The sequence below is a fragment of the Bacillus rossius genome, chromosome 2, assembly GCF_032445375.1.
Source record: "Bacillus rossius redtenbacheri isolate Brsri chromosome 2, Brsri_v3, whole genome shotgun sequence".
In the NCBI taxonomy this organism is placed as follows: domain Eukaryota; kingdom Metazoa; phylum Arthropoda; class Insecta; order Phasmatodea; family Bacillidae; genus Bacillus; species Bacillus rossius.
The window spans coordinates 128,122,844-128,141,347 of record NC_086331.1 but is presented as its reverse complement, the minus strand read 5'-3'; the positions used below and the strand labels follow the sequence as shown (position 1 = coordinate 128,141,347).

At 33.3% G+C, this 18,504-nt stretch overlaps 1 protein-coding gene across 1 annotated transcript; it reads right to left on the bottom strand.

Annotated features, from left to right (window-relative positions):
- Window positions 1–1,284: 1,284 nt before the first annotated feature.
- LOC134529814 (omega-amidase NIT2) lies at window positions 1,285–17,310 on the bottom strand. Its single transcript, XM_063364282.1, has 6 exons — window positions 17,075–17,310; window positions 10,649–10,795; window positions 8,566–8,750; window positions 5,296–5,464; window positions 3,476–3,709; window positions 1,285–1,504 (listed from the first exon to the last, which is right to left on the bottom strand). Exons 1-6 carry the CDS (start codon window positions 17,085–17,087, stop codon window positions 1,413–1,415), a joined length of 840 nt encoding a protein of 279 aa, XP_063220352.1. The 5' UTR covers window positions 17,088–17,310; the 3' UTR covers window positions 1,285–1,412.
- Between the last annotated feature and the right edge of the window lie 1,194 nt (window positions 17,311–18,504).

Here is an 18,504-nt window from a genome sequence, read left to right as displayed (position 1 = left end):
TGTACCCATGATCTTGGCTTAGTAAATTGGTTCCAGCTCCTTGTTTATGTAATTTCAGAGAACACTGAACACTAGAACACTGTTGACATGCAAGTGGTTTGTTGTGCAAAGTTAAAAAAAAAATTATTTCAACAAACAAGGTACCTATGCTAAGAGAAAATGTGGCATATGTCTTGACTAAATGTTAAAATAAAACAAAAAAACTGCAATTAGCGATGGAAAAACAATAAATTCACTCATATTTTAATTTACATTTTTACCTAAAATAATAATAGTACCTAATTCTAGAAAACAATTTTAATGTAATATACTAACTATTGAAATATTAACAATTTATTAATAAATTAAACATATTTGTAAACAAAATTTCAAGGTCAATTGGTCAAAATATGGCTTCCAATTTTCACTACCAAAAATTTTTTTACAGGTAACCTCAAAAATATTTTAAACCCTGACACACTATCTAAGATTATTATTAGATTGAGTTTGCTCAAACTTTTCAATAATTTTATTTTATATTGTAAAATTAAATTAATTCATCACAGTGCTGGATGTCATTTTAAATATCTTATGATTCTTTATAAATTACTTTTTCATAACACACATTACTTATGATTTACAGAGAAATATTTAACAGGCAACATTCATGTAACATTATTTTATCTTTAAACTCCCATTTAAACACCATTTCAAGATCCGCTCATATGGAAACGTCCACCATTGCCGTTTTTTCTGCGTACAAATCCGTTGAACTAACAAATTTTATAATCCGTCCTATACTTAATATATTTGATGAAAACCCAAACCATTGAACTTATCAAACAAACATGGCTGTGCAAGTGATTTTTCAGTGTTATCATAACCCTCCAACTTCATCCGACCAAGTTTATTGGAGGGGGTTGGAATTGAAAGTTTGATCTTATGACAGAGCCTTTAAAGCCCCTTTTTATGGCCAAGTTGCTATTTGGTTTTTCAATAATTGATATTATTCATGGCAATCATGTAAATTTTTTTCCTTGGAACATGTTGAGTATTAAATAAAATGTTATTTCATTTGAACATCTACATATTATGTTATTGTGCAAGTCTTGTAAACATGACTTTTGCACAATGCAGTAGGTAAAATGACCACATTTTACACAATTTCATTTATAAGTCTAAATATCTTAAAATTCAGTCATACATATATTAACTTAAGAAAAAATTCATTTTTTTTTCATGCCTACATTTTAATACAAAAGGAGAGGAAGATCTTTATTTTGAAATAAATCAAACTATGCACTACAATAATAAACTTGGTTATTTATACAATATATATCAACCATATCAATATTCACCAATATAAAATGTTAAGCAAAATATTCATTCTCTTCCACATACCCCCAAGACATTTCTTGACCAAGATAAAAAAATCAGCTTGATTTGTTCACTGTTTCATATAAATCTGTTCTTCTTTGGTTTGAAATTGGTATTTGACGTCTTATATCTCCTAAAACTTTTAGATCTGCAACAAAAATATAGACATGATAGAAACATACAATAAGGGTTTCATAACTGATTTGTTGTTAAATGTATCCATTAAATGACATTTATACCTCATAAATACACATAAAAATAAGATACTGTAAACATATTTCAGAAACTCTCACAAACACACAAGCGCATGCATGCACACACACACATGTATGCTGTGCACACATGCACACGCACGCACAGTGCCTGAATACGACTGACAAACTTTGGCTGCAGGTGTATCATGTAAAAATACTTATGGTCTAAAGTCCTTCCCAAGACTGGTATATGCCTTTGAAGTTGCAGCTAAACCAGTAGTTTTTTGAAATAATAAAGAAACAATGTATGATGAAAAACTACGCATCTGCGTAATGCCTAAGCCAAAAAAGTTCTACAAAGCACTGCAAATCTTGTCATTGAAATAAAATTATTTAATGGAAAAAATAACACTCTTATTTCCAATAAATGTTGGTGATGGGAAGAAATAATGTGGTTTTTAAAGGCTAATAATTACTCTAACTGTAAAAAGTAATGAAAATTGTCGTCTTTTTGTGCTACCCTATACTCAACCGTTTTTGTGAGCAACTAAAATAAAATTTGGAACTGCTGACGTAACAAAACATGAATACTGAACAAACCTTTAGTGTCATCAAACACACGAGAAAAAATGTGGTCGCACCTTTATTTGTGAGGAAATATTTTGTCACAAATATTCTAAACAATGTATTTACAACATATAGTTCTGCGACAAACTTTAAAAAAAAAAAAAAAAAAAAACCTGCACACACTTAAGTCATTTCAAATAACCATTGTAAAACAAACTCAAGAAAATACTGGAAAAACCAAACCAAATTAATAAGCAGGAAAAATATTCAAAGGGTTAATAAAAAAAGTTTTATTTTCATGTGTTAAGTAGTAACGATGTTCAAAAAATAAAGAGCAATAAATCCTACACGGATTGATGGTATTGCTTTCAGTTTTTTTTTCCACACCAACTTAAGGTGAATAGGTTCCTCATGACTGACTCTGGAACATCAAGTGTGCCTCCAAGGAAGAGGTTGAAATTGTCCAAGAACTGCATGGCTTTGTGACATTTTGGGATAGGACTGTGTGTTCTTCTGCAGTGGATTCACTCTCTTCTTCCTCTTGTGCATAGACTGACTGAATTTCATACAAAGTTCATCTAGATCTCTCCACAGGGTGGTAGGACATCATCTGCTGGTGGTGATTGTGGTAAGTTTGTCCTGAAGTCGTGACTGTGTGTCATCGTTCGTTTCATCAGCGTCACCAACATCCTGCTAACATGATGTTGATGCAGTTGTTAACTTAGCCTTCTTGAAAAGGCCATGCCATTATCAGCACTGAGGTGGCGTCGAGCAGAGGCAACTTAAAACTTTGCTGGACGCTTTCAAGTCTTTGCAGCAACCTAAAAAAGACTACTAAGGAACTTCGGCTTTAAGGCTTTTATGAAGCTTTGGTTCATAGGTTGCAATACAGCTATTGTGTGTTCAAGAAAAAACTTTACTTGCACAAATTTCAAATGCTCTACATCCTTTGATTGTGCATAACACTAGTCAGTGAACAGAAGAATTTTCCTATTATTCACAAATTCTTAAAACAACTTACAAATAAGAATCGTAGTATACTGCTCCATACTGTTCTTTCACACTATACTAATGTAAAGAAATATTACTCAACAAAGTATTGCCATAATGGGATTTTAAACAACTTGGGATAATACCAACTGAGAGCTCATGTTCTGTTTGATCTGATATTTTTGCGCGTCACAAGGTTATGCACAGAGGCTTAAGGCGACAGGACTCCAAACCACAAGGCTACAGACTCAGTGCTTATAACATTCAAGTTGGGTCTTAAACCATCACTAACCATATTTTTTAATAGTTGCAGCCAGCATTAAGATTAACATAAAATATAAAAAAGAATGAAATTGTATATTTCTTACCAATATCGGCATAAATAACATCTTCTGCAAACTCAGTTTTAGAAATGAGTTTTCCCCAGGGGTCAACAACTGCTGAATGTCCCCAGCTAACGTAGTCAGCAGTCTTGTCTTGAGCAGGAGCCACAGTAGCCACAAACACTTGGTTGTCAACAGCACGGCTTCTCTGCAAGAGCTCCCAGTGTAACGGACCCGTGGTCATGTTGAATGCTCCTGGGTATACGAGGACATCACAACCTGAACAAAAAAGTACAAAGCTACATCAGCAAAAGCTTTAAAATAGCACACACTAAGATGGTTTTGCTGCCATTTACGCAGGTTTTACTGTGTACACAGTGTATGAACAATGAAGGACTAATGAGCATGTACTAAAATAAACATGCTGTATGTTGAACCTGTTATTTTTACACAGGAGAGTTAGTGTGCAGTGACAAAGTAGGGGGGGTGGTTTAAGACCCCAAGCTTTTGATTAAAATGTGGAGACTTGAGTATAAAATCAAATTTAAGATATTAGGAATAATTTTCAATAATAAAAGTGTGCTATATTAAATTCTGAGGTATTTTCCAGACAAATGTTCATGCCCATTGTTAGTTTAAGGTGGCACCCACTCATCTTGAAACTAGTAACAAACCCACCAGTATCATTACGTTTTATTCATAAAACAAGGATATCCTCCCAAACATAACGTAGAAGTATAAAGTATAAGGTAGAAGTCTAAGCATTTCCGCACTTACAATGGTTACCTTATAATTGTGAGGATATCTTCCCTGTACAAGTTAAGGGTTGAAATGTGTGTGTCTGTCTGTCCGTGTCTGCATGTCTGCTCTCTGTGCCTGCATATCTGTATATCTGTGTGTCTGCATCTCTGCGCACGCATCTGAATGTGTGTGTGTCTCCCAAGTGACACGTTATAACAAGTTCTAACATGTCATCGCTTCCTTCACTTTGCTTACACAATCAGTTATACTTCAGCTGTGTTACAGATCACATATTCCTAGTGTAGCTTATCGTATCAGTGAACATGCATTCCTCAAGCAGTGATAGTTAAAGTGGAGAAAACACTAGTAACAAACTACAATTCATAGCATGAAATTGCCAATGCTCCCGTGAAAAAACAAATGTACAAATATTACTGCCAATAATTATTAATTTTTAAAAATATGTATGAATGAAATTATTTGTAATGACCTAAAAGACAAAGTTTCAATGAAAAATATGAATTTTATTTACAATTTGATATGCATAGCTACGTGCAATTTAATAAATAACTTTCCTTGAATCAACAAACTATTTGTTTCTACTTTTAATACGTAGTTTGTAGTTTTACTCCTTTCTTGTCCTTGAATTACAATTCGCGGGGTTGGTAACACGACTATTTAGTAAACTATGCAAATTATTGACATTTATATTAAAGTGGTAGTAATGCAGGTACATACTTACAAAATGGTTGCACTATTACTACTGTAGCAGTATTTCCACAGTTGCATCACACTCCTACTTATGAGTCACTGATTTGATACCAACACCTTGCAGTGTGGTATGTTTACATAATGAGATTCACAGTTACTCTAAGAGAGAAAGGGAAGAAAAAAAGGTTTTGCAAAATATGACAGTCTCCCTTCTATTCCATCCCACATCATCCACTCTTCAGTATAATTAGATATAAATTTTCTCCTTGAGCAAGTAAACCAAACTTACCACCACCCTCCCGAATATTGATGCTGCCTCAGATGTAACTGTGTGTGATTTTTAAACTTAAATGGACACCATGCGTACTGTATTATTATATAAATATTTTAAAACTAATTATTACATACATTACCTTGATTTTTATATATACAAGCCATTTCTTGAAAACGAATATCATAACAGATTCCAATTCCTATTTTACAAACGTCTGTGTTGAAAGTTGTAAATTTGTCTCCTGGACTGAGAATCTCAGACTCTTTGAATTTCACACCACCGGGGATGTCAATATCAAACAAATGAACCTAAAGAATAACACAGGTACAGTGAGATTTAAAAAAAAAAGCACTTTGGATTGGCAGCAAAAATTAGGGTTTGAAGAGTTTACTAACAAGTAGCAAATGATGTTAGTATATTAAATCAAGCACTTCAGTAAAACTGAGATAACTTAGATAGCAAACAAACTTAAAAGTTGACTATAGTTTGTGTGGGTTAAATTAATGTCATTAATGAATGGAATGAATGAATAATGAATGAATGGGCATAGCATCTCATCGACAGGCAATGAAGGGTGACTACATAAAAATGGAGCGTGACAAAATGAAGTGGCAATGTCTGCCATGTTTCTCACTTGTGACAGAGCATCTGTGACTTTTCTTGCACTAATTTACAGAACATGCTAATTTTAAGAGAGAAAACAATTTAGCAAAATTATGGCTCAATTTATTAAGCTTATAAATTCACTAAAAACAGATAAAAAAAGTAACACCAATGTGTATAATCACCTGGAAACATAAAGGTACACACAAAAGCAATAAATATACAAAACAATAGGTAAAAATTCCCTAGTCCAAAGTGAAGAAACGCAGCAAACAGCTACAGGTTTCTAAAGTCTATAGCACTTCTCATTTAGTTTGCAGTACATGGTATATAAGCATGCTGTGACCAAAGTGATACTTCCTGGCAGCATTCAGTAACATGCTTCTTAGCTGAATTATTGAGTACACAAAAATTATATTTTTCAATGTAACATCTTTAATATAAAATATTATTGCACATTTTAATTTTTTTGGAAGCTCACTATGATTAACGCTATACAGGCCTACACATGTGTTCTCTATATTCATATAAATAGGCATATATTTTAAATAGTAAGAAAATTAATTTAAAAAAATATATTAATTTCTAAAAATGTCTGAATAACATTGCAACCAATTAAGTTTTTAGTAGCAAACTTTGAACAAATACAACTCTTCTTAATGAGACAAATCCTGCAGTTTGTCATCTCTATTCTCTCAACATAAACTTACATAATATAATAAGAGCTATTATTAGAAAAATGAAATAAGTAAAATATAAAAGGCATTTTTTAAATTTTGTATATATTTTTTTTTATAATTAGTTACATGCCTACTTATGGCTGGTAACCTTAGATGGTAGCCAAAATACCAAAACACAAGTACATGAAAACAATGAAAAAAGAAACAAAAGAAAACACACCAAGGGGAAAATTTTTTTTAAAAACCCTGACAAAGAAATGATAAAATGATGACACTAAAGAGCTATGCAACATAAAAAATATAATTATTTAACTCACTAAGTAGGTAATTGCAAATTAAGAAAGGGGCGATAACAATTTTTTTAACATTAATTTTCTTAACGGAAAAAAGGAAAATATTGTTACAAGTGGGAAAACAGGCTCGCAAAGGATAGCCCAATTAATTAAATAGTTTTATTTATTATTAATATTTACACTGTTAATTAAATTACAACACTTAAAATGTCTGTCCACAAATGAATCACTCCTTCGATCAGTTCAGAGTTCATTATCCCCACTGGAGCTGGGCTCTACCGCTCGTCTCACACCTCGCACCTCGGTCCCAACACTCAGCCTCGCACCACTCACTCGTCCTCTGCAGTCGCACCGTCCTAGTGCACTTGTCTCCGAGGCGATAGCCCAGCTACCAAACCCGAGGCATACATGTTGGTGGACCAGCAGACACCATGTGAATGGCACCCAGAGTTAAACTCGGGCTCGGTCTACCAGTTACTTTTGTGGTGCCCGAGCTATACTCGAGAATGGTACTCCAAGTGTTAATGGGTGGCAGGAAATGCAGAAACAAGCAAATTTTGTCAAGGAACGTACGTTCCAGGCGTGAACAGCAGCACACAAACTGGAATTTTGCGTGCATCCAGGCACCACCCGACTGGCTGAGAGGACTTGCGATCGCAACGCAATGACTATAACTCCGGGGAAAGCAGGTGACGAGCGAGGCGCAAGACGTTTACAGCAACCTTCGTGACGTGAAGCTCCCAGGCTGTCGCTGGTTAAGCTGTACCAAGGTCTTCCTATTCATTATAACTTCTGTTGTGAAAGCACCCCTATGTATATGCACACTGCTTCTGCTGAAATTCCCCTTGCCACCCTGTACACCATGTGCATACCAGCCATTTCTGCCACCTGTTTGTGAAATTTGTAATCGCAGCACCGAACTCACTAACAGTCAACACTGCGCTAATCACCCAAAGCAAAACATGTAAATGTACCACAACCAACCAACCATCCACTGTGCTGCACACCAGACTGCTGGTTGCTAGTGCATACAGTATTGTAACCACCCATATCACCCTTTAGGGATGTATTAAGATAAAAAAAAATCTATAGCACTCATAATATAGTTCATTTCTTTCTGAATAAATTGATTTCACTCATTTTGATACAACAAATAAGGGCTAACACTTTAAAATGCAATACAGAGTCCTGTTAAACAAATATGGCCACTATGTAAAACCCTGCACTGATAACATTAAAATAATGGTAATTTGGAGTTTTAAAATGTTAAAAGTCATCACACAAAATTTTTTTTCCCTAAAGAATGGTCAAGCAACTGGTTTAAACAATTCAATTGGAATGACCTTAAAATGAAAAATCTTAGATCCAAATTAATAAATGGCAAAAATTCTGTCTGGCATCACACTAGTTCATACCACAGAAGATTTTTGATGACAGCATTAATACTTCTTTGCAAACCCAGTATTCTGATGCCCAATTTATATTTAACGTAAGTCGGAAAATGTACGCAAGTGGCTTAGATTTAAAGCAAAACTGACAATAGCTTTCCTCAAGACAAAATTTATGTTTTACAAAAGGTTCAAAGTTCCTATGACATTTTCAATTCTGCAATTTTTTTTTTTATTCACAGGCTCAGCTCTTAAAGAAAAAAATACAGTACTTAAAGAATCATTGTCAGTGAGTTGGGTTTAATTATCTCTAGATTAATTATTTGGCATCACAGCCCAATTAACTTGAAACTTCAGCCCTTGGAAAAGGATTGTTAGTTGAAAATTATATTCAATAAAACAAAACTGTGGAATACTTAAAAAGCAGTAAGCAATTGGCATATACCTTTCTGTGCGCACCAATAAGTATTCCGTCTGGATTCCACACCGTGCACGTGTTGTAAATTTTGTCACCATCTTTCTCTGGTATTGATCCTCCAATCAAATAAATGCCATTTTCCTTGGCCGCTTTTGAGAGGGCCTGGCATGTTTCACCAGATGATATTGTCTCAGCATACTCAGGAAAATATTCTGAAATATTTCTCATAAAATTAAAAATCATAGTTTTATTTTAAATATTATTTAAATTATTTTATTTAATCATTTGACATCACCTAAGATTTTTTTAATCCAGAAAACCAGAATTTGTGAAAATTATAAAATGAAATAATTAAAAATATTTTAGCTCAGAAAAACTGCAATATAAAGTCACCCAAACTTTGTGAATGGTGATACACAATTTAAAATTATAACTCCACAATTCAATAGTCTATTAACGTCTACCTTATGTATTTGTTAAAAAAAAAAAAAAGATATTATTTAGACTTATATCCACCTAATAAATTTGATAATCTGGTCAACAATATGTTAAGTTAACTGTTCATAAATTAAATTGATCAGTTAGTTCAAACAAATACTTGTTAGTTATCTAACATTATTGCTTGTATTTCTTTGTCTCTCACGTTTTGTACTGTATAAAAATTCCTTGTCTTGGTGTTTTTTTTTGTACTTGTCCTTGTTAGTCTTGTTAACAGTGCTTGAATGCTTGTGGTGCTTACCTGCGGGTTTTGCCCACTTGCATGTAGGGCCTATGAGTTTGTTTTCCTGTATTGTATTGTCTCCTGTAAATTTTTCTTGTTTGTTTTGTTTTGCACATCAAAAAGATCTTAAGACTGTTGCTGTGCATCGTACAAGTATAAATAAATTTTAAATAATTATTTTACATGTGTTTTTCACAGTCTGTTAGTGAAATTTCTAGAACCTAGGACAGAGGTTTCTGTGAAAGAAGGAAAGAAAGATAGAAAGACAGAGGCGTGACACCCTGGCACCACAAGTTACTTGTCTTGTCTCCAAGAAGCGCATTGTTGGGAAAAGCAGAATGTAAGTGCATAACTTCGCAGAAATGCAGTGGAATGTTCACTGGGTGCAGCCCATCAGAAAAAACTTTGTGACTTTTCATGTTGTAAATTTTGTAGGAAAAGCTTCAATGCAAAGGCCAAGAAATATGTGTACTGTTGTGTCCTTGTGAGATCTGTGATGTGATTGGTCAGTGAGGCCATGAACATGCCACTTCCCCTTGGGGTGGTATGCAGTTGCGTGTAGACTCGTCAGTTGTTCAAGTGCTGTGCTGAGCTGAGCGGTCACACCGTTTTGCAGCTCAAGAAACACATGATATTGTAAGGGCAGAGAATTTAACATCTGGGGTCACGGTCATGTTGCAACTAATTTGATATAACCTTGGCTTTTTATATTTCGGACCTTTAACTAGAACTGGTAGGCCCCAGATGTGCGACGCAGGCCTGAGTGGTCCATGTGTCTACTGGGACTTAGTTCTCATGTTATTTTGTACATAGATGAGGTCTCGACCAATATTATTTTGTGAAGGCACAGGACTGTGAGTAGCCACCAACAAGAAAGGGTTGTCCTTTTACAGATTGTGCAACATATAAATTTGCGACGTGAGAAGAATAAATTTCAAAATCCATTTAAAATTATTTTATTTCAACTCAACTAGTATCAGTCTTTGAATAATTGCGTAATTGTTAACAGTTTCACACCCAGCTACCTGCAACAGTCATCGGAATGTTCTGTGAGTGTTTTTCGTTATGTGCAGGAACAGTCGTCGTCTTAGCCAGACACAATTTGTGACTTGTCACAGTTTATACTTTTACTAACTCTTGTGTAAACTCTGCAGTAGTTCTATTAAAACGTATGGGGTGATAACTATTTTAAGTTATTTTAGTACACATAACACTTCCGGCATCCAAATATAGAAACAGTAGTTGTAGATTGTGCCTGTTGTAAAATGTATATCCAAATACACCACACAGTTAAGTCTCTGTTTAAGTTTGCAATTCTTATGTATAACACAGAATATAAGATTACACACAATCTCACATGAAAAAACATTAACATAGTTTATTACCTACTTGTGCCGTACGGAGAATTGAAACACTCTGGCAGTGCTACCACAGTGGACCCATTTTCCTTTGCCACCTTCACAAAGTTTACTGCTCTTTTAATGTTTTCAGTCTTATTGGCCCCTACAGCCAACTGAATCACTGCCATACGAAATCCTGTCAATAAAAAAAATTATACATAATCAGAAAATTTCAAGTGTAAAAAAATATATATAACATATCATAGAATTAGCAGATGGATTCCACAAAGCATGATGTAAGGTTGTATTACTGGTCAGTCTTTTCTAATTAATGGTTTGAGGCAATGCCAAAATGATTTATAAATGGTTTTGAACAAAGGTATTCAATTGCACTCCTATGATTGATGGAGTTTTCTCAGGGTTCTATGTAGTTTTCTATTCCATGTTTAAATCATCCCTATTCTAACCCAATCTTTAGAGAATCGGCTCCATTTATCACCCAATATCCCTTCATATTGCATCAATCATACTGTAGTGAGGATGGGGAGGGAGAGGAATAGGATTGAGGGAAAGATACTGGGTGTGATAAGAGGAAAGGACTTGAGGTAGAGGCTTCAGAAAGAAATTGAGCCTCTATATAGGATCCCACATGTGTACTGTGGCTACTCACATTCCATAGATAACAAACATGAGTATTCTTTATTTGTTAAATGTGATGTATAAGGCTCTTTTGAAAACTAATTCTGAAAATACATGTTTGGCTAACACAAAATACAATTCATACCGAAAAACAAACCAAGTACGTTACCTAACCATGACAATTCTTAAAACATATTAGAAATAATAAAACATAAATAATACTATTTTCGGGGGAAAAAACTTGTCTGAAATTTGGCAATTCCTTAAAATACTACTGCCACAGTTATGCCATGGAGTTGTTATTATCAATAATACAAGGTTGCAACAGGACGGGAAAAGAAGTTCCCACACCGGTTAATGATGTGGACCAATCACAATCCATTTTTAGTCAAGGCTGCTTTGACTGATAAATTAACTAAATAATTTTACTTAGTTAAAAAATCTTTGTAATTTGAACACAGTATCGTTTCCTTTAAACTTAAATAATTTTCAAAAGTTTTTAAATTTTATGCAAAGACTCAATTGCTACTAAAAGTAAAAACTAATATAATATATTTTTGAATTCATAATAACCTTTTCACCTTTATCTTACCAGTTTCGTTGTTTTATATTTTGTGATTTTAAGTACATACCTATTTTTAATTTCTTTATTTGGCAGTTTTAATTTAAAGCATTTTGCTGAATAATTGATGGGTGGAAGCTCCAGAGGGAATGGAGGTGAACAGAAAGGGGCAGGAAACCTTTCCTTGGGAGGACAGGAATGGGCTGGATGAAGGAATGCTATAGGCAAGAGATACAAGGGATCTGAGGAGAAGACTAAAGGAGGGGAGGAGGAAGTGAGTGAAATGGGAGGACTCCTCGCCACCAGGCGAAAGCCCAATTACCAGCAAACATATTTGATCTAATCTAATATGCATAACCTACTGTGAAATTTAGGTTTCCGCTTAATCATCTACGGTCAGTATCTCGAATGTGGCCTTAGCAACAAGTGGTAAGGAAACTTATATTAAGTTTGTGAATTTACAATTTATAATAAAATGTTGTATTGTGGTTTTAGGATGTGCTTTTTATCATGTTAATATAAGTGATACGAAACAATTAGGTATTTGATTATTTCACTAAATTCACCATTCACTGACACATATCTATACCAACCATTGTTAATGCAAGCATATTATGAAATTAATTTATAGACAAGATTTTGGAAATATTTTTTCTTGTGTTCCTAAATTGTGTATCATTTGTGTGCGTAGCTGTAGTTCACCGATTCATTCACGAAGGCCAAGTAATACTGTTTCCCCTGTTTCGTGATGATAAAGGTTGGTATGGTCTAGTTAGCCAATTAAAAAAAATATTAAAATAGTTATTAAATTAACAAAAGTCTCGGTAATGTGTGTATTTGAATCACAGTATACATATACTGAAAAACTTCCTAGTGGTGAAAGGCTATAAAATCAAGCAAAATAATACAAATCCTAAATACCTATTACAAACTAGTAAATATTGTTGGGAAACTTATTAAAAGGTAAATATGTAGTTGGGCGGTATTTGCGAAAAAAAATGTTAAAAATCCGAAAATACCTTTATTGTATGCTATTCAACTTCCTCTTTTCATTAAAAGCGGCGGAGGTAAGAAATTCCAAATACTTTAGGAGATATCGAATTTTAAAATTTCATCATATGTAGTTGAGCGGTATTTGCGAAAAAAAAATGTTAAAAATCCAAAAATACCTGTATTATATGCTCTTCAACTTCCTCTTTTCATTAAAAGCGGCGAAGATAAGAAATTCCAAATACTTTAGGAGATATCAAATTTTTAAATTTCATCACAATACCAGTGCATTGATGTGGCCTTTATCATTGTTTCTTGTTTACGTACGAGTATCTACTTTTTTTATTGGATAATGATGTCACGTGATTGTTCGTGATAGGCCAGAATTCAAACGAACCAATACGTGATTATTTAGTTCATTTATTGTTTAAAACGGTGTTTAATTACCACCTCCAACTTAGGTGAGTTTTTAACGTTTCTAATTTTAAAGTCTTATTTGTTATTTTGATATTGTTGCGCAAGTAATAAGTAACAAAAAAAATTTACGTGAGTTGTTACTGTGCATCCTTTGTTACGGGTTTGTTAGGTAAGGTCAGTTACATTATAAATTAATTTAAAACTAAAGAATAATTAAAATTAATGCACATTATTTTTAATGTCGGCTTAGTTTCAAAGTATTAATAATGTAACTGACCTGACCTAATCAACCATTTTATTAATTACGCATTGACGATTCACGTATTCACGAACACACGGCAAAATAAAAATGGCGTCGCTCGAATGGTTCCACAGGTCTTGTATTGCAAAATTAAAAAATTCGATATCTCCTAAAGTATTTGGAATTTCTTATCTCCGCCGCTTTTAATGAAAAGAGGAAGTTGAAGAGCATACAATAAAGGTATTTTCGGATTTTTAACATTTTTTTTCGCAAATACAGCTCAACTACATATTATGAAATTTAAAAATTCGTTATCTCCTAAATTATTTGGAATTTCTTACCGCCGCCACTTTTAATGAAAAGAGGACGTTGAAGAGCATAAAATAAAGGTATTTTTGGATTTTTAACATTTTTTTTCCGCAAATACCGCCCAACTACATATTTACCTATTAAAATAATTGGGCCTACAATTAAACCATTCTAGTAAATATAACTTACATAGGAAATTTGATATGGTATTATTAAAGAAAAAAGTATATTAATCAGTGTTTTTACAAATCTGTGCTATTTACTACGGTTGCTACATATTTTTGAATATAAAAATTTCCTAACTTTTCCACGTTCCACCTGAGCCGAGCAAGTAAGAACCGGCCAACCACCGTGCGAGAAAATCTTCTATAATATCAAACAGGTTGAGGCGGGCTTTTGGTAAATATGTACAGTCGCGGTAAATGCCAAAATAAAATGATAAAAATCCGAAAACACTTTTATTCTGTGCTCTTTCACCTCCTCTTTTCAAATCAACCGGCGGAGATAAGAAATTCCAACTACTTTCGGAGATATCAAATTTTTTAATTTTCATCACAATACCTGCGTATTCATGCGGAAAAAATGCTAACAATCCGAAAATACTTTTATTCTATGCTCTTTCACTTCCTCTTTTCAAATCAACCGGCGGAGATAAGAAATTCCAAATACTTTATGAGATATCGAATTTTTTAATTTAGCAATACAACGCCCGTTTAACCCTTCGAACGTCGCCATTTTTTATTTTGACCTGTGTTAGTGAATGCGTAATAAATAAAATGGTCGATTAGGTCAGGTCAGTTACATTATAAATACTTTCAAACTAAGTGGACATTAAAAATAATGTGAATTTAATTTAATGGTTCTTTAGTTTTAAATTATTTATAATGTAACTGACCTGACCTAACAAAACCCGGACAAATGATGAACATTAACAACTCACGTAATTTTTTTTTACTTATTACTTGCGCAACAATATCCAAATAAAAGAATAATACTTTAAAATTAGAAACGTTAAAAACTCACCTAAGTTGGAGGCGGGTACATTTCCTTTGCCACTATAAGGAAATGATGTAGTCGTTCACGGCAGAAGTTGACCGATTAATTAAACATCGTATTGTACAATAAATGGTTCATTTGAATACTGACCAATCACGGAATAAATAATCACCTATTGGATAATTTGAATACTGGCCAATCACGGAACAGTCACGTGACAAAATTGTCCAATAAGAAACATGATACTCGTAAACAAGAAACCTTATTATCTATGACAAGAAACAATGGTGATCGCCGCATACTACGCAGGTATTGTGATGAAAATTAAAAAATTTGATATCTCCTAAAGTATTTGGAATTTCTTACCTCCGCCGGTTGATTTGAAAAGAGGAAGTGAAAGAGCACAGAATAAAAGTATTTTCAGATTTTTAGCATTTTTTTTGGCATCTACCGCGACTCTACATATGATGAAATTTAAAAATTCGGTAAATCTGTATTGTACGGATTAGCGCTAAAAAAAATCGTACAAATATGAAATAACTTTCATTATATGCTCTTTTACGCCCTCTTTTCAAAACCGCCTGCGGAGATTAAAAATTCCAATTACTTTTGGAGATATCGCCATTCTTATTTTGCAATACAAGCCCTATGTAATCATTCAACAGACGCCATTTTATATTTTGCCGTGTGTGCGTGAATGCCTAAATAACAGAAATTTTCCATTAGGTAAGGTTAGTTACATGATAAATACTTCAAAATAAACGGAAATTAAAAATAATATCAATTAAATTTACTTGTATAGTTTTAAGTATTTATAATGTAACTGACCTGACCTAACAAAACGGGACAAAGGTAGATTAGGTCAGGTCAGCTACAGTATAAATACTTTGAAACTGAACGGACATTAAAAATAATAAAAATTAATTTTAATGGTTGTTTAGTTTTAAAGTATTTATAATGTAGCTGACCTGACCTAACAAACCGGGAAAAAGGATGAACAGTAGGAACTCACGTAATTTTCTTTTTACGTGATGTAGTTCAACTACGTCGCGAAAAAAAAAAAATAATACTTGTAAACAAGCAACAATGGTGAACGCGGGAAGCCTACGATTCACTCATCCTTCTGGACATACCCGAATACTCACGTCGGCAAGCCTTCTTTCAACAGACGAGAGGCAAACGCCCAATCATGCATCTTCGGTTTTTTTTTTTGTTTATTGTAAATAAATATGCAACTCATGAAAACTAATGGTCAATTAGGTTATGTTAGCTACATTATAAATACTTCAAAACATTGTGTATGGTTGATTTGGTTAGGATAGCTACATTAAAAATACTGTGAAATCATGTAAACTGTTTCCTAGCGCTGGATAGCTACATATTAAAATGTTATTTGCTAAGCAACCATAAAATGATTTTACAGTTTTTTTAATGTAGCTATACTTACCTAATATAACCAACCATCTACAATGTTTTAAAGTATTTTTAATTACTTCTTGCTAATTATAAGAAAAGAAGGCTTGCCAACGTGAGTATTCGGGTATGTCCAGAAAGATGTGTGAATCGTAGGCTTCCCGCTTAACGCCGCATCAGTGCACAACATGAAAATTAAAAAATTCAATATCTCCTAAAGTATTTGGAATTTCTGATCTCCGCCGGGTTTAATGAAAAGAGGAAGTTAAAGAGCACAGAATAAAGGTATTTTCGGATTTTTAATTTTTTTTTAAAAAAAAATTGCCACAAAATGAATATTAAAAAATTGGATATCTCCAAAAGTAATTGGAATTTTTTATCTCCGCAGGCGGTTCTGAAAAGAGGACGTAAGATAGCATATAATGAAAGTTATTTCATATTTGTACGATTTTTTTTGGCGCTAATCCGTACAATACAGATTTACCAAAAATTCGATATCTCCTAAAGTATTTGGAATTTCTTACCTCCGCCGGTTGATTTGAAAAGAGGAAGTGAAAGGGCACAGAATAAAAGTATTTTCAGATTTTTAGCATTTTTTTTTTGCATCTACCGCGACTGTACATATTTACCGGGCTTTTAAACTAATTGTTTCGTGATTATATTTAAACAAATTATCTAAATTAAATTTGCAAAAACTGTAAATAATATTTGAAAATTAAAACCGACTTTACAGACAAACCCTTTTTTTCTATTTAAAAACAACCAACCCTTTACAATTACCGTTTACATATATATTGGCCGACTTGCCCCGTACATGTCCAGTATTATTACACTTTTAAAATAAGTTCTACTTGAGTTTATAACCTGTAAAGTTATAATTCTAGACATTTCCTAAAAGTGACACTAACTTTTGGATGCCATCGGAAATTCACTCCAGTCTTATTAAAATGGTATCTTAGTACCGAATTAAAAACATTAAAAAATTACTATCAACACATCAAAACCATTGCGCATTAAAGTTTAGCGCACTGATTTTCAAAATAAAACATAAGAAGTGTTCCCAAGGAGTACACACGTTAACAGAGATATCACTCCCACTATGGTTACAATTCCTTTTTTTTTTCCATCTAAAATCAGTCACAAATGATTCTTACTTTCACCAACAATACAGCAAAAACAAAAATATATATATACGTTTTGTTCCGAAAAATATCAGGAAGTGAGAATAAGAAAGGATACAAATGGAACATAACCCGTCTGATGAGAAATCATTTTGTCCCCATTTTATCTGATTTTCACATACCAATACGTCGAACGTTTTTTAAAATTTGTGTATCATAATTTTAGCCTGTTTTATTAACAATTGTAGTTAAAACGTTAGAAAGAAAATTAGAAAAAAATGTTATTAGGTAATATGTTTATAAATATAAATTATTCCTAAAAGAATCTGTATAATACAAATGTAATCAAAAGATTTGAGATTTTTCTACAATTTAATCTCTAATGGAGGTACAGCTGGCACATTTGTAAACAAACGGCTGCCATATTTGTACGTGTAGTGCACTGGGGAAACCTTCTTTTCACAGACGAGAGAGCCAAACGCCCGATCGTACATCTTCGGTTTTTTTTTGTTCATTGTAAATAAATATGGCGGTGTTGATAAAAGGATACTAATGGTCAATTAGGTTAGGTTAGCTACATTGAAGATACGGAAAAAAACATGAACTTCGGGTTTTGGCTCTTTCGTCTGTGAAAAGAAGGCTTTACTACACTGAAATCCCATACCCTTTTGTTTTCACCCTCCTCGTCAAGGATCGGATCTCCGGCTCTATCTGTACATTTTCCTAATCTCTGATTAGATACTAGATTCTTTAAAATTCTTCGAATTTGGGATTTAGGCATCTTTTAATACATTTTAATAAACTATCGTTATTTTGTATTTTTTTTTCTCTTGACATTCATGACATAAAAATTAGGGATATTTATAAGATTTTATTAGAGACGGAATGAGTTGTTCGTTGGTAATCAAAAACAATTACTAGTTAACATTATGGTTTCACAATACATGACAACCTTCGCCTCGTAAAATCGCGACATTAATTTACATAAATACCCATCTAATGCAACACACAACCAATCGGCTATATTTGAAGTGAGCTACAAACACCGGAAATACGCAACTAGGAATTCACAATTAACTTGTGCCATGAAGAAGCAACTGATAGGTACATTCAAGCACACCTTGTCACACAAAAAGTGATATTAATGTCAGTATTTAAACATACGTAATTATTTTCCGAAGTCTCCTGATTTCTTTACATATAGGCACTACACATTA

Coding starts and splice junctions, on each gene's coding strand:
- LOC134529814 (XM_063364282.1), bottom strand. Junction 3,710..5,295: donor TTGTATATATAAAAATCAAG/GTAATGTATGTA, acceptor TTTTTTGTTCAG/GTTGTGATGTCCTCGTATAC. Junction 1,505..3,475: donor TGTTATTTATGCCGATATTG/GTAAGAAATATA, acceptor TTTTTGTTGCAG/ATCTAAAAGTTTTAGGAGAT.